General features: G+C 43.5%; 1 protein-coding gene across 1 annotated transcript in view; it reads left to right on the top strand.

The window, feature by feature from the left end:
* SV2C (synaptic vesicle glycoprotein 2C) overlaps nt 1-16559 on the top strand; it is a 177867-nt gene that overhangs the window by 149195 nt on the left and 12113 nt on the right. Inside the window, exons 6-11 of the mRNA XM_060146124.1 lie at nt 1082-1192; nt 1644-1732; nt 4817-4975; nt 8003-8136; nt 9634-9837; nt 10309-10468. Of these exons, the coding sequence (XP_060002107.1) occupies nt 1082-1192; nt 1644-1732; nt 4817-4975; nt 8003-8136; nt 9634-9837; nt 10309-10468 (857 nt within the window). The remainder of the gene's footprint in view (nt 1-1081; nt 1193-1643; nt 1733-4816; nt 4976-8002; nt 8137-9633; nt 9838-10308; nt 10469-16559) is intronic.

Raw genomic sequence — 16559 nt, forward strand, 5'->3', positions numbered from 1 at the left:
AGTTAGATGTTGACTGAAAGGGTCAGATGGGACAGGTCCACAAAGGAACCATGCTTTTTTTTCTCTCTCTCTTTTCAGGCTTCATTCTCTGTGTAGGAAGCATTGCTTCTCCTGACTCTTCGTTCTTTTCCTTAGCAAAAGGAGGCTAGTTTAAGTCAGGGATACAGCTTCAGGCTGATCCTCCATCATTTCTTCCCCTTCTAACCTTGAAGAGTCCGTGTTAAGGCTTGTAATTGAAGCTCATTCACTGGACCTCACCTCATGGTCACCTGCGGGTACTTGCTGACCAGGCACTGTCAGGGGCTGTGGGAGAAGGAAGCAAGGGTCACAGGGATGCTCTAAGAATGGAAGTTTGATGGGAAAGCTTTAAGAACTATGTTTAGGGGCCAAATTCATCAAATAAGCAGATTCCAGAGAAAAGCGTGTTCAGTCATTTTAGTCTAAGCAAAGTAGTTCTTAATCCAGAAGTGAATCTATCTGGATGTTTAATCTGCTAATGTATGCCTTTTTTAAAAAATTTATTTTATTGAAGTACAGTTGATTTACAATCTTGTCTTAATTTCTGCGGTACAGCAAAGTGATTCAGTTATACATGCATATTCATTCTTTTTCATATTCTTTTCCATTACGGTTTATCACAGGATATTGAATATAGTTCCCTGTGCTATACAGCAGGAGCTTGTTGTTTATCCATTCTCTGTATAATAGTTTGCTTCTACTAATCCCCAAATCCCAATCCATCCCTCCCCAACCCCCTAATGTGTGCCTTTTTACTAGTGATTCAGAGAAGGGTATTTTGTTTTCATATTATGCCATTACTACTTACTCTTCCCCCTCTTCTTTATGGTATTCCCTCCCATTTGTTCTTTTTTTTTCCCCATTCATTCTTTCTTCAGTTCTTTTGAGTCTCTGTACTTACACCAGTGGTCTCATATATGTATGGATACCTGTTTGTGTATCAAATACCTGCTTCCTTTTTGTTGGAGTCAGCTTTCACTCCTTTAAAAACAAATTGTAAGCCTAAACTCCGCCAACTTCAGAGAAGAGAACTCAACACTTTGCCCTCTGTTGCTCCTTACAGGTAAACAGAATCAAAACCCCAAGACAAATAGATGAGCTGATCGAAATCGAGAGTGACACAGGAACATGGTACAGGAGGTGTTTTGTTCGGATCCGCACAGAACTGTATGGAGTAAGTAACAAGCCCAACCTGGCTTGCTGGCCAACTTGGTACTTGAGGTTAGTCAGAAACAGGATTGACTCAATCTGTCCCGTGAATGGGGTTCTTCCCCCTTCTGCCCAGGACACCCGATTCCTAGAGTAGGACCAGGTAATAGGATCCCCTTGGGATTAGCGGGGTTACCAAGACATTCCCTCTTTGGAGAGGGAAGGTATTAGGCAAGGAGTCCTGGCAGTGATGGGGTACACTGATGTCCTGAGTTACTTTGTCCTTTGGAAGCTGATAAATAAAAATTCCAGAAACCAAAAATTTGGTTTCCTATAGCCTTTAGCTTTTACACTGTAAGTTCAAATGAATCCAGCCCAAAGAAAACTCAACATTTTTTATAATTTGTTGGAGGGGGTTGGGAAATGCGGTTGACTAGGTAACTGCCTAAGAAAATTAACTCTCTAATATTTCACAGATTTGGTTGACTTTTATGAGCTGTTTCACCTACCCAGTCAAGGACAATACCATAAAGCTTACGATTGTTTGGTTCACGCTGTCCTTTGGGTAAGTGATGCCTAAATTCTTGGTGAGTGAAATCTTTAAATTTCCACACTGTAACTCCCAACCACGCTGCTTTTCTTCTTATACTGTTTGATGCTGTTAACCTCTACGAAAGAATTTTTTTTTCGTTTTCCATTTGCTGGCAAGTACAGTTTTTATCACCCAGTCATTTAATTTATGCTGTCATAAAGAAGCGGGGGTGGCAAAACCAACAGTGTCTGGAAAGTTCGATAAGCCCGCGAATGGTTTGCCCCCATGATTTCTCCACCCTCCTCTCCTCACTGGCGCGGCCCCAGCCCACTGGCCTCTTTGCTCTTCCTCAAATGTGTCAGAACTTTCTTGAACATGTTCCATCTCGGGCCTTCGTCCTGCCCCCGGACATGGCCTGGCTCATCTCCTCTCCTCCTTTGAGTCTTTCCTGGTGTGTCACCTTCTCAATGATACCTCCCGAAGCACCTTTTTAAAAACTGCAGCCCCTCAGTACTCCCGGTCCCCTTTTCAGCTTTATTATTCCCCATCGTACCTTCTATCATCTTCTAATAGACAAAAAACTTTTCCATTTTTTTTTTTTTTTTTCCGGTATGCGGGCCTCTCACTGCTGTGGCCTCTCCCGTTGCGGAGCACAGGCTCCGGACGCACAGGCCCAGCGGCCATGGCTCACGGGCCCAGCCGCTCCGCGGCAGGTGGGATCTTCCCGGACCGGGGCACGAACCCGTGTCCCCTGCATCGGCAGGCGGACTCTCAACCACTGCGCCACCACGGAAGCCCTCCATTCTTTAAAGAATAAAGAAAGCTCTGTCTTCCTCCTCTGGAAGTTCTGTGAGAACAGGGATTTTAAACTGTTTTGCTCACGGATATATGGCCCTGGCACATAATAAGTGCTCAATAAATAAAACCACCATATATGTATTCTAAGAAAAGAGGAGGTAGGGAGAACATTTCAGAATTTTTGTTGCAAATGGTTGACATACTCGCTTTAGAATATGTGTATACAACTCGATTTTTGCCTAATTTATTGTTTTTTAAAGGCAGGTAGATAATACCCTACACTTTCAGGTCAATAGGCTCTGGTAGAGCCCAATATTTATGCTGCAAGCTCCATGTCTTAACATCCCTAAATGAAAACCAGTGAGTGATCGCAGATGACCAGCCTTTCCCAGTGCTGTGAGTTGTAGTAAAGGGAGAGACCAGGAAGGTAGGGGTTGTTCTGCTGTGTGACTTGGGGACACTACCAAGTTTTAGTTCCTTATTTCTAAATTGACAGGGTTGACTTAGAACATGTAAAGTAACTCCCACTCAAGTTCTAAAAAAAAATTGATCTATGAAGGAAGAGAGGGCTGAAAATTAACGAGTATTAAATGCCTACTATGGGGCTTCCCTCGTGGTGCAGTGGTTTAAGAATCCACCTGCCAATGCAGGGGACACAGGTTCGAGCCCTGGTCCGGGAAGATCCCACATGCGGCGGAGCAACTAAGCCCGTGCACCACAACTACTGAACCTGTGCCCTAGAGCCCGTGAGCCACAACTACTGCGCCTGCGCGCCTAGAGCCCGTGATCCTCAACAAGAGAAGCCACCGCAATGAGAAGCCCTTGCACCGCAACGAAGAGTAGCCCCCGCTCGACTCAACTAGAGAAAGCCCGCACGCAGCAACGAAGACCCAACGCAGCCAAAAATAAATAAATTAAATTTAAAAATTTATTTAAAAAGAAAAAAACTTCGTCTTTTGAGCACTCGCTATGTGCTAGGTACTTGGCATTCCATTTAATCCAAGCAACTACCCAGGAAGGTGGGTACTATCATCATTCTGATATTAGAGATGGGGGGATAACTGAGGCTTTTATAACTTGCCCAGGATCACACAGCTGGTAACTGTCAAGGCCAGGATTCAAACCTAGCATATCTACCTGCAAAAGTTATGCTCATGACCACTTCTTTCCCTGTGTAGCTCAATGTAACTAGGGATAAGCTAGAGCAGTGGTTCTCAAACTTGAGTGTGCATCAGAAGACTTACACGAAGGACTCCATCCCACAGTTTCTGATTCAGCAGGTCTGGATGAGGCCTGAGAGTCTGCATTTCTAACACGTTCCCGGGTGATGTTGATGCTGCTGGCCCAGGGACCGTGCTTTGGGTGGGAACCACCAGTTTAGAGCAGCGTTGTCCAGTAAAAATATAATGTCAGCCACATGTGTCATTTTAAATGTTCTGGCAGCCACATTTAAAGAAAAAAAAAGGAAAAGGAAACAGGTGAAACAAATTTTAATAACATTTTATTTCCCTCATTTTGTCCAAAATATTATCATTCTGACATTTAATCAATATGAAATGATTAGCAACTTAATTTTACGTTTTTTTTCCCCGAAAGTATTCAAATCTGGTGTTTCATACTCATGGCACATCTCATTCAGACTGGTCACATTTAACTGCTCAGTAGCCACATGTGGTCAGTGGCTGCTGTTATGAAGGTCGCAGCTGTATGACTGAGCTGTAAGCTGTTAGAATAGCACCCCAGAGGCAAGAGGCAGAAAGTGGGCAGTAACCTGGCTTTTCCAATGAATAACTTAAATGGCCTTTTTTCCAGCCTTGAACTTCTTTGAGCGTGGGCTCTGCCCCCAGGCTAGCGGTACCATAGTAGTGTAGGAACCAAGAAAGATTGTCCATTAATAAAGAGGTCATTCTTTAAGGGCCCTCACAGTCTGGGGACCCCAGGAGTTTGTAGCTCCAGACTAGGAGATGGGGTCCTTCAGTGCAGCCTACGGGGATGAGAAAAACATTAGGGCCAGGATGCCATATGCTGGTGTACGATGGGGTTCTTATGCACGTCTCTTCCCAAAGGAAGGGTTCAGGAATTACAGACCTGCGGTTCTCCAGGGAAACCCAGGCCATCCGTCTAGCGTGATTTTTGCAGACTTGTGATGAGGAGGGTCCAGTGAGATTACTGTTTGATGGTTCATAATGCTACAGGAGGCGGATCCTACTCAGCAGTGCTTCTCCAGAAACCACTACCTCTCTGAAAATGACAGGGAGATGGTCATGGCCGCTAGGGTTGTCGGCACCTTTACAAACTCACATTTCTTTGTCTTTGCAGGTACTACGGTTTATCCATTTGGTTCCCTGATGTTATTAAACATCTGCAGTCGAGTGTGTTGAAAGATGTAGATGATCCGACAGGAAAATTTTCAAATTTAACTACTAACTTTACAACGACAAATAAGATTGTTTCTGGACTGGAATGGGACAACGGCAGGTCCGGAAACTTTTAAATCATTTCACTTCCTACCTGGTCTCAAAAATGTATTTCTTATTAGCCTTCACGGCACTAAAATATGAATAGTTTTTTTAGTTTGTACATGTAGTCATTTTCAGACTGAATTTAAATACTTCCAAATGGCCTTTAAAGAAAAGGTCCACGTATATCAGTTATCACTACTTCTGAAACTGGGCTGCTTCATATTGATAAAGAAATGGAATTGACTGGTGTGAAAAGAAAATTCAGAGAGGCCTTGGAAAGCAAGCAAAATAAGTTATGGAAGAGAAGAGTGAAGATTATGAGAAAACAAGATAGGTTATAGCATTATCTAACTCAGAGAGGAAATCTGCCCTGTTATCTCATGCCTGTTTTTATCTCTGGAAAAGGGGACCACTTTTCAGATTTCCTTCCTTCTCTACTATGCTGAGTCAAGAATTGGGGTTAAGTTGTATCAGGAAAAGTTTCAGTTAGAGAATAGGAATGATTCCCCAAAGTTAAGAGCTTTGAAAATATGGAATAAGTTAGCAAAGGACATTTTTGAGTATGGAGTCTGAAACGGCTCTTGATGAGGAGAGAGAAGTGACTCCAAAGGTGGTTGTGGTTTATTTTTTCAGAGAGGGAAAGGGGTAAACAGGGTCCTCATTTCTACCCATCATTTGTTATCTGAGCAAATAATTGCTGGCATGAGTTCCTGTTGGTTTATATCATTCTTAGGAAATTCTCCCAGTTTCAAAATTAAAGTAAAACTCTAAAAAAATAAATGATCGAAGTTTCCCTGGGCAAAAACTAGTTTGGAAAGATGAAAAATAATTCTGTGGGATACTTATGATTTGTGTAATGAAAAGGAGAGTGACCAACCAGGAGGTAGTTGTTTGGATCAGCAATTCAGGGAGGGGCCTAATCCATATAGGATGACCTTCACTCTCCCACATAAAATACTGACTCGAATCGATACTTCTCCGCAGAAACTTTAGAGTCAAGTGCTCTATAATTCTAGCATGAAAATTGACTTAATTACTTAAAAGTTATTGTTACTCCATTAGAAATTTCTAATATGTTTGTGCCTCTGACAGTCTTTTTTTTTTTTTTTTTTGTGGTACATGGGCCTCTCACCGTTGTGGCCTCTCCCGTTGCGGAGCACAGGCTCCGGACGCGCAGGCTCAGTGGCCATGGCTCACGGGCCCAGCCGCTCCGCGGCATGTGGGATCTTCCCAGACCGGGGCACGAACCCGCGTCCCCTGCATCGGCAGGCGGACTCTCAACCACTGCGCCACCAGGGAAGGCCCCTGACAGTCATATTTTTAATTAAAAGTTCTAAGCTGGATATTCAGTCATCACGGAGAAATTTTTTACTTTGGCGATGTAATGATTAATAATTTTAATAGTATTAAAATCCCTCTAAAACATATACATTTATTTTAGAAAGCGATAGAATTTTTTTTTTTTTTGTCTTTCAGGGAAATTTGAAATACCACTAGCTAACTCATTTTTTAAAAATAGTTTTCCTAGTCAACATTCTAAAATGGCGATTCTTTACATACTGATAAGGAATGACCTCCGAAGTAGACTCCGAGGAGAACGAGGCAAGGTGTAGAATAGTGTCCTGTTTGCTAGCGCCCTGTATACAGAATGCTTCTGGAAGAGCATACGGGAAACTGACAACAGTGGTTATCCCTGGGAAAAAGAACTAGGTGGCTTGAGGATGGGAGACAAAAGACTTACTTTTTCCTTTTTCAACATTTTGAATTTTGCACCGTGTGTACCCTGTGCATATAGTATCCATTAAAAACAATTGTTTCCCCTTTCTAAATTCAGTTTCACTTCAGAAAATTAGTGATCTTCTTAAAATGTGCCATTATTTACCCTCCTTTAGTAGATAGATTTATGGCTTAGATGGTTTTACTCTGGACTCCTAGAGTAAGGGTTGAAATAAGATTGTTTTTTGAGGAGGTTGGTCTCATAGGCGCTTAGTGCATTTTGAGTGGACAAACGCAGTCCGACATTAGGGTGAGGATGATTTTCAGAGTACTCGATAGAGAATTGCTTTTAAGTCAGCTCACTTGCTTGGGAGGGTCAGTCCCTTTCTGCTCTCATAAGAGTGGTATTTGGTGTAATAACTTCTTCCCCAGGTGAATAAGCATTTTCCTCTCGGTGACTGGCTAAGTATACATTCATAGTCTCTTCATAAATTGCCGAGACACACTGAGAATATGTATCCATGTCTCCCAAGAGTCCTTATCAACACTGAATATCTGAGCCATAGACTCTTCTAAGATGTTAGGATCATTGTGACTATTATCATCTCCCCCTTCCCCTTTACATCACCCAAAAATGGACCTGAGCAAGGTTCGTCATTCTACGCATTTCCAAAAATAAGCAGGGCTACGGTCGTTCTACTTGGTACCTCTTAGCGATGAGAAAAAAAATATTCTTGGAAATGACTGTAAGCTATGAGTTTCTTGACCCCCAAGGCAATCATTCCTCACATAAATGATTCTCCCATCCTCTCTTCAAGATAATTGGAAGTCCCTACACTAGAATTAAGCAGCTTTGGGTTTTCAGCTTGGGAAATAGACTTTCATTAAAAGTGAGCATGGAAGCACATCCTCAAGTTAGAGCTATTAACCCCAAATAGAGAATTTTCAAATAAAGGCATGTGTGAAGGAACAAGAGGATAGGATTGAAAAATAAAGAATCAGTAGCCACAGGTAATCTCCAAACTCAATACCTGCAGCTGTATACCCTACAAAAACTTTTACCAACATTGCCAAAAGCTAAATGCAGTTATTTTGAATGCCATCTCTTCTTCTGGTAGAAAATAATATTGGTGAGCAATGAGATAGCCAAAGGACAGGCCGCATGAGGAAAAAGGGGAAAAGCTAGGAGCTTAGAAAATCCAGAAGCCAGTGTCCTTTATAATTAAGAGAGTCCCTAGTGGGACCTCACATCTCTAAATCTGTTTGACTTAGCTTTCAACTCTGATAGATACAATCATCAATGTGAATCTTTTTGTGTGTTGGGCAGATTCGAAGGGATCAGGCTCAAATCCATAATTTTCAAAGATTCGGTTTTTAAGTCCTGCACCTTTGAGGATGTAACTTCGGTCAACACCTACTTCAAGAACTGCATGTTTATTAATACTGTTTTTAACAACACAGGTAGGTGTGCCACTTAACCCTGCCTGGCGCCTCTTCACAGGTCCTAGTTCTTGGCAGAAACGTGATACTCATTTGGTGATAGGCGTGGGCATAGGCTTAAGGGGGAAGTGGAGGTTGAAGTACAAATGAACGGACTCCCTCCGTCAGGTTGGATCAAAGCTGAGCTTGTATTGACTGTCTTTGTCACACTTAATGCAGATGGAGCTTGCCGAGTTCAAAGCTGGAAATACAAAATCCTCTGGTGAATAATTTTTAAAGCAAAGAATTAACCTGGGGTTCATTTGTTTTGATCATCCTGATTTCAAAATCTGGCGTTAGCTTAAGTGAGCATGCCTGAACTCAAATCTACAGAGATGGATGAAACATGCTCAATCAGATACAGTCTTTTAGTCCAGTCCATTTAATGGAGCCTGGAAAACTCCCCAGAGAAAAAGAGGAAGGGCAGCAAACATTGATTGAACACCTACTGTGTGCTGGTTCCTACCTCAGGTTATTAGACACTCATTATCTTGTTTAATTTTCACGGTAGCTGAGGCTTAGAACAATGCAGTAATTTGGCCACAGTTGTAGAACTAGTAACAGCTGCCATTTGAGCCCAGGCTCATCTGATTGCAAAGCCCAGGCCTTGCCACCGACACACATTGGTCCGTCTGTCCCATGAGTTCAGAATAACAGTCCGACACTGGCAGGAGGATCAGCTCCACCCTGTTGCCAGTCCTGCCTTCTTGGTGATCAGACAGGAGCCAGCTCTGCCTAGCTCCAAGTGAGAGTGGAGTCAGGGGTCTCGGGCTTTGTTTAAACCGTGCTCTCACTGTCTTCCAACCCATTCAGCCTCAGAAGACCAGCTTTTTAGGCGCATCTTGTTCAGCGAGGACAGCAACCGTTTTGATTCTCACTGCCTTTTAGCAGAGCCCAGCATCATCTGCAGACCCTTTTGGCTAGATCCAAGTTCAAGAAAAAAAAAAATCAGCAGCGAATGCTGGTGACCTTCCAACGAGGCTGACTCGGGTTCCTCGGTGGGTTCCTCCACTTGAGCCTTCTCTCATAAATTCAGCCTCAAGGACCCAAGGAAGGTCCTGTTTCTTCTCGCTGCCTCTGAGCCCTATAAAATGGCAGTAGTAAGGCCGATTCATACACATTTTGAAACAAATTATTTTTCTAATTGTAGTATGGAAGCCTTAGTACTCTAATGATAGTCCTTATGTAACATGATAATTAGAAGAAACGTAAAGGAGTAAGCAATCATGTAATTAGCAATGACCAACCATAAGAAATCAGAGGATAACTGGACTCTTTAGTTTATTCCTTTATTCAACAGAAGTATTCCTACCTTCAGCTGCTTCGTAATGTGGGGTCCTAGACTAGATCCTGTGCTTTGGCCAGGCCCTGAAGCCCTCAAGGAGCCTACAATACCATGATTTTGTTCTGAGTTCTCGGCAGGCTTTCGGTGCGCGACTCTCATGCACCAGTATAAGTTGTCGTTCTTTGTGTCCACAGATTTTGAACCATATAAATTCATTAACTGCGAATTTCAAAACTGCACATTTTTGCACAACAAGACAGGATGCTACGTTACCTTTGAAGATGACTATGGTGCCTACTGGATTTATTTTGTCAACTTCCTGGGGACATTGGCAGTGTTGCCAGGGAACATCGTGTCTGCTCTCCTAATGGACAGAATCGGGCGCTTAACGATGCTAGGTATGTGCTTGGTTTCATGTAAAATACAAGAGCTGCCCTTGCAGTCTAGAGGGAGCCTGTCTCCTGCTGTACTCCCTACCCCCCTAGGATTTGCATCCCACAGAGATGAGGAGAAATCCCTTAAGACCTTTCACTAGGACTAAATTTTAGTAAAATATGTCTAATTACATCTCATTTGAACAGCTTCTGTGAGTTAACAGACTGAAAAACTAATTATGTGTGACTAATGTCTCTTTTTCTACTTACATAGCTGAGTGATTGATGATGTGTATTTCATGCTCGCTGTGTTCAGAAGGTAGTTAGAGACGCAAACCTTATATACAAGTAAACACACTTGTACCTGAGCTTTATGAACCCAGGCTGTGGCTTCCTCTTGGGATTCAGTTTTGCTGTGAGATCTCAAAGACCCCGAGGGTCTTTGCTCTACTAAGATGACAGGAAACGTCCCAGCCGTGTCTGCTTCGTTGGCAGGTGGCTCTATGGTGCTTTCGGGGATCAGCTGTTTCTTCCTTTGGTTTGGCACCAGCGAATCCATGATGATAGGCATGCTGTGTCTGTACAATGGGTTGACCATCTCGGCCTGGAACTCTCTTGATGTGGTCACTGTGGAGCTGTACCCTACAGATCGGAGGTATGTGGAAATGGGCCTCCAGCAAGAGGTTCTCTGAGCCCCACAGGACCACTGAAAAGTCAGAGCAAACAAGCCAAACTGTCATTTCCCCCAAAAAGCAAAAATCCAAAAGAAAAAATTCTGGCTTATGAAGTTGTAGGCTCTACTCATATCTTTCATTCATTCTTTATTTTTTAATGAGGCAAAACATTATTTCTTCCTCATTGACTATTACACGTAGTATCATAAAAACGTTCTTACTTTGAAAGCAGTTTGTAGATTAGTTTCTCAATTTGAAAACATTCCTGGGGATACATGATGATTGCTGAGAAGGGACAATCATAAGTTAAATGCTAAATAATTACAATGGAAATTGTTCCCAATTTTTATAGCTAGACTATATTTACAGCGAGATATTTTTATAGCAATGTATACATGTATTATGTAGTTAAATATATAGTCAATATTAGTATTAAACATATATACTAAATATATTATATTCAACTATCATGTGGTATGGGAAAATCAGGTTTGCCTGGGAACTATGAAGGCTTTTCAGTATACGTGTGGATATTTATATTTAATTTGTTAGACAAGGTAAGGCATTGAAGTTCTTTTTTTACCTGACTTTTTTTGAGGTATAGTTGAAGTACAATATTATATATGTTTCAAATGTACAACATAATGATTTACAATTTTTAAAGGTTATGCTCCATTTATAGTTATCATAAGATATTGGCTATATTCCATGTGTTATACAATATGTCCTTGTAGCTTATTTATTTTATACATCTACTCATCTCTTTTAAAAAGAAAATGTAGGGGACTATAGTTGCTAGCTGGAGTTACTAGGGCAATGAAATCAGTGAAGGAATTTAATTGTGTTCATGACTTAGCTTGCTGGCTAACAGTATGAGGAAGCAGTAATGAAACAGGGAGGGATAGGCTGTAAGAGCCTCTCCGGGGGCTTCCCTGGTGACGCAGTGGCTAAGAATCAGCCTGCCAATGCAGGGGACATGAGTTCGAGCCCTGGTCTGGGAAGATCCCACGTGCCGTGGAACAGCTAAGCCCGTGCGCCACAGCTATTGAGCCTGTGCTCCAGAGCCCGCGAGCCACAACTACTGAGCCTGTGTGCCACAACTACTGAAGCCCACGCGCCTAGAGCCCGTGCTCTGCAACAAGAGTAGCCACCGCAATGAGAAGCCCGTGCAATGCAACGAAGAGTAGCCCCCGCTCACCGCAACTAGAGAAAGCCCAAGCGCAGCAACAAAAACCCAACACAGCCAAAAATAAATAAAATAAATAAATTTAAAATAAAATAAAATAATGTATACAAAACAATAAATGTTTTAAATAATAATGCTGCTTAAAAAAGGAGCCTCTCCGGGCCCCTTATCAGTCCTGAGAGGGTTCTTACCTTACATTTGCAAGTATCTACGTGAGCTCTGCATTAAGGCACCACAAAGAGGTCTCTGGAACATATCTCTTGACCTTCCTGGTCTGTTGAAGGAAAGCCCAACACATTTCCAGTGACCAAAAAAAGATAGCTATTGGAAGAAAATTATGCATCTGTTCCCAAAATGGAGCCACAGAGACTTTGCACCTCATATCATAAAAGGGGCTAGAAGGTAGGGCTTTGGGGTGGAGCTTCTGCAGCTGACTCATGAAAAGAATAGAAGCCTGTTTTGCCATTTGACATGAGTGAAGACGAATGGCCTTTGCCTTCTCTCATTTCGCGTACACTCCGTCACCATGGAGGCCCTCTTTGCTAGAGGATGGAGTCAGCATTCTCTGGACTTTGAGATGGAAGGAGGGTTTTTTCTACGACAATGCAGAGACATTTGGGATATCAATTTTCAACTGATCCTGAGTCCTCCTTTTGTTTATTGGCCCCATGGGTACATTCTCTGCATACCCAGACTCTCTAACTTATATTTCTTCTCCATGAACATCTATTACTGAGCTTACAGGAACCCTGTAGGTACTCCAGTATCCATCTCCCTGCTGAGTATCTGGAACGCTTATGGATGTCTGCTTATCAGATATTCTAATTAGTAACCTGACTTACGCTCTGAAAGGAACATACAACCCACAACTGGCATCTCCTCCCTTCTTTCAACAAACGTTAGTTCTCTTCTGTGGGCAAGCTCCTGGGATGGGTGTCGCGGGACTAGGATGCTGCCAGAACAAGATTAAGACTCTGCAGCTTGCTTGCCTTCTCATCCTGCAAACTGGGCCCAGGTGTGGACTAAACTAGACGTTTAAAAAAGCCCCTCAATGTTAGAGCAAGGCTATGTCGTAGCCTGTAACCTTTTTATTTTACATTGTAAAAGCTTGATACTATTTGAGATGAATCAGCTGCTTATCCCTCTGCCACGGGAATGGAAGAATGAGTATTCTCCTGCGGCAAAAACCTGGCTTAAAAACAAAACGCCACAAATCAGGTGGGTCTGTCCATGAGAAACATGGACCTGCTGTGTTTCTGTTGTCGGAAAGGTTAAACATCAAGCAAGATTAAAACAGAAATTGCCCTGTGTATTAGCTCAGATCCTCTGAGAAGCAGAGGACAAGATGGGATTAAACATGCACGGATTTTTGTTAGAGGAAATGTGGGTTATGAGAGAAAATGGGGAGGGAGGTACAGTCTGGCTGCAGTGCAAGCCTGAGCCCCATGGAGGAGTAAGGAAGGAAGGCCAGTTGGGTAGAAGTGTCCCAGACCACCAGCAAGCAGTCTCAGGAAGGTTTGGCATGGCTGTGACAAAGTCAGCTTCAGAGGAGTCCCACCTGTCCCAGGCACCAGCCTGCCGTAGTATTCCTCTTACGTTCAGTTTGCTGCTGCTGGAGCAGCAAAGCATGGGGATGTGTTTCAGAGCATGGCAGCTGGGCCAGGACTCAGAAATTGGCAAGGTGAATCCTCACTTAGCCACGCTGTTGCTAGCAGATGTTCTCCAGCACTCAAGCTGATGTTACCAGATAACGTACAGGAAGTCACTTCCTTAAGTGATGGAGAGAGAACTTACCTGCCAGAGCTGCATCACTAGGGCCATGGTGATTTAGCTAGCACCACCTACTCTGTTTCGGGCTAAAGCCTTCTGTTTCATCTCTGCTGCTTTCCTCTGGGTCACATGGGAGGGCTCCCCTGATCTCTGGCTCAGCTGTTAGAGGAAAACCCCAACTGTTTTTGTGTGTAGGTACCCTATGGCCTCTTCTCCCCGTGGAAGCAGAATAGAATACATCCTGACAAGAATGTTGGTTATAGGGTGTGATTTTTTCATACTAGAACTTTAGCACTGCCAACTCCTTGCCCATTTTCTAGAATCTGTCCTTAATGGTCACTTACTAGGACACTCTGATTCCAGGCCCCAAGTAGCCTCTTGAGCTATTCAACAGCCAACTCCTATCAAAATCCCAGTGAAAATGATTATATTGGGGGGACATAACTTACCATATAATCTAAATGCTATGAAAGTTATAACACTTGAAAGCCACATTTGTCAACCACAGTGCGGACTTGACCTTTAATGTTATACTCTTGGCTTGCATTTACTGTGAAAGCACGAGTGAGGACAGGACATTTCCCATCAGAGTGCACCTTTCCTCTCTGTAGAGCCCACCACCTGATCTGCAGCGAGTTCCAGGACCTGCTCTGGGGAGCTGCTTTGTCTCTTCACTTCATATGATAAAAATTAGTAATTCCTCACAGTTGCTTCCCTGCTGTGAGGTCAAGAGGCAGAGTGCCTATGTCGGTGTTACATCTCCATGGTCCAGGTATTTGCTTTGCTTCTCTCATCCTGGTTTGCACTCTTGCATTCCTATTTTATTAATTTTGTCTTTTTTTGTGTGGTACACGGGCCTCTCACTGTTGTGGCCTCTCCTGTTGCGGAGCACAGGCTCTGGACGCGCAGGCTCAGCGGCCGTGGCTCACGGGCCCAGCCGCTCCACGGCACTTGGGATCTTCCCGGACCGGGGCACGAACCTGTGTCCCCTGCATCGGCAGGCGGACTCTCAACCACTGCGCCACCAGGGAAGCCCTAATTTTGTCCTTTATAAGCTACCCTAAATCGTTTCATAAAGAGGCAGGAAAATTTGAAATTAAAATTGTATGTACTTATTGAGCAGCACTTTTCTGTGAAGCAGGACAGCCACTGCTAACACTCTTTGTAAGGAAAAGCTCGGGTTTTTTTTCCTCCACGCTCAATTCTTGACTTTTGGCCACCAAATATGGAGGGTTTTTTTCCCCATACCAAGAAATTCTCTAATTCCCAGTAGACACCAGCTGGATGTTCTAAAATTTCACTCAGTTCTGACACGATCTACCTGGAGACAGCATCAGATCCCACAGGTTAAAGACTCACTTCCCACAAGAGTGCCCCCCTTCAGACACCAAACCCAAGTCAGGTTATCACCTATACATCTGACCAACCGGCTGTACATTGGAGTTCTCTCTACCCCCTCCCTGGGTTTGATCACTTGCCAGAATGGCTCACAGAACTCAGGGAAACATTTCCTTGTGTTTACCGATTTATTACAAGAGGTTACAACTGAGGAACAGCCAGACAGAAGAGATGCATACATAGGGCAAGGTAACGGAAGAAGGAGCACAGAGTTTTGTGCCCCATCCAGGTATGCCACCCTCCTGGTACTTCCATGCAGTCAGTCACCAACCTGGAAGTTCATCAAATCTTGTTCGAAAGTTTTTATAGAACTTAATCTCCAGCCCTGTTCCCCCCATTCCCAGTGCCAACCTCTAATCGCTTGCTCTTTCTGGTAATGATGCCGAAACTCGGCCTCTGTGCACCAGTGCCAAGTTGAATCTCAGAGACAGAGTTTTGGGTGAAGTAGCAAAGAATAGCTTTATTGCTTTGCCAGGCAAAGGGGGACACAGTGGGCTCGTGCCCTCAAAACTGTGTGTCCCAACCCAGGAGGATCTGGTGAGTTCCATAGCAATGGTTCAAGGGTGGGGTTGCTGATAAAGATCAGGGTGCGCAAAGGCCTGCATTCCTTTGATCTGGCCTAAGGTGGTCTCCTGATGAGATTCTGGGGTTATCTCAGATTAACTGGGGTTATGAGATTCAAGGTTATCAAACTGTGACCTCCTCTCTGGAATGAAGAATGCTTCATCAAATAGTTTCACATCTTCCATTTGTTGGGGGTTTTAGTTCTGCAGAAGAGCTCAAAGATATTGTTATGTGACTCCCTTGAGGACCTCCCTTGAGGACCCTGCCCCAAGGCTTCACTCTTGTTTCCTGGCTGTTCCTCCCTAGTCTCAGCATCCCCTCCCTTCCCTGACTAGCAACTGTTTGAATCTGCCCTTTGGGACTTAGGGAGGCCTCATGGTGGCTGGAGGCTGTTCCCTACAAACAAAGAAAGGCTTCCATCCCAGAAGCCCCACAGGGTCCTGTTTGGTTTCATTTACAGATCACCACAACAGATATAATAGTAATGGAAACATTTGAAATATTGTGAGAATTACCAAAATGTGACAAAGAGACAGGGAGTGAGCAAATACTGTTGGGAAAATGATGCTGATAGACGTGCTAGACCCAGGGTTGCCACAAATGGTCAATTTGTAAAAAACACAATATCTTCCAAGTATAATAAAACGAAGTGCAATAAAATGAGGTATGCCTGCACATAGGGTGAGGTCCAGAAGACTCCCAAGTACAGGAGCCTGTGTCATCCTGGAATTGGGGGGTACACCACCCTGCTGGCATGTGGATGCATTCACCAATCAGGAAGCTCTCCAGATTTATGGAGGTTTCATTATGTAGACGTGATTGATTAAATCATTGGCCGCTGCTGATTGAACTCAGTCTCCAGCCTCTCTCCCCTCCCTGAGGTGAGGGTGGGATAGGCTGAAAGTTCCAACCCTCTAATCACATGGTTAGTTTTTCTGGAGACCAGCCCCCATCTAGAAACCATCTAGAAGCCCCTCAAGTTCAAGAAGTTGAATGAATCCCAAACATGATAAGCCAAAGAAATCCACACCAAGACAAAGAAAAAAATCTTGAAAGCCACCAGAGGCAACACTTCACCTATAGGGGAAAAACCAGAGGCAACACTTCACCTATAGGAAAAAAAAAAAAAGTTAGATTGCTAGATTCCCCCCCCC

This window comes from Lagenorhynchus albirostris, chromosome 3 (assembly GCF_949774975.1).
Source record: "Lagenorhynchus albirostris chromosome 3, mLagAlb1.1, whole genome shotgun sequence".
Lineage (NCBI taxonomy): Eukaryota > Metazoa > Chordata > Mammalia > Artiodactyla > Delphinidae > Lagenorhynchus > Lagenorhynchus albirostris.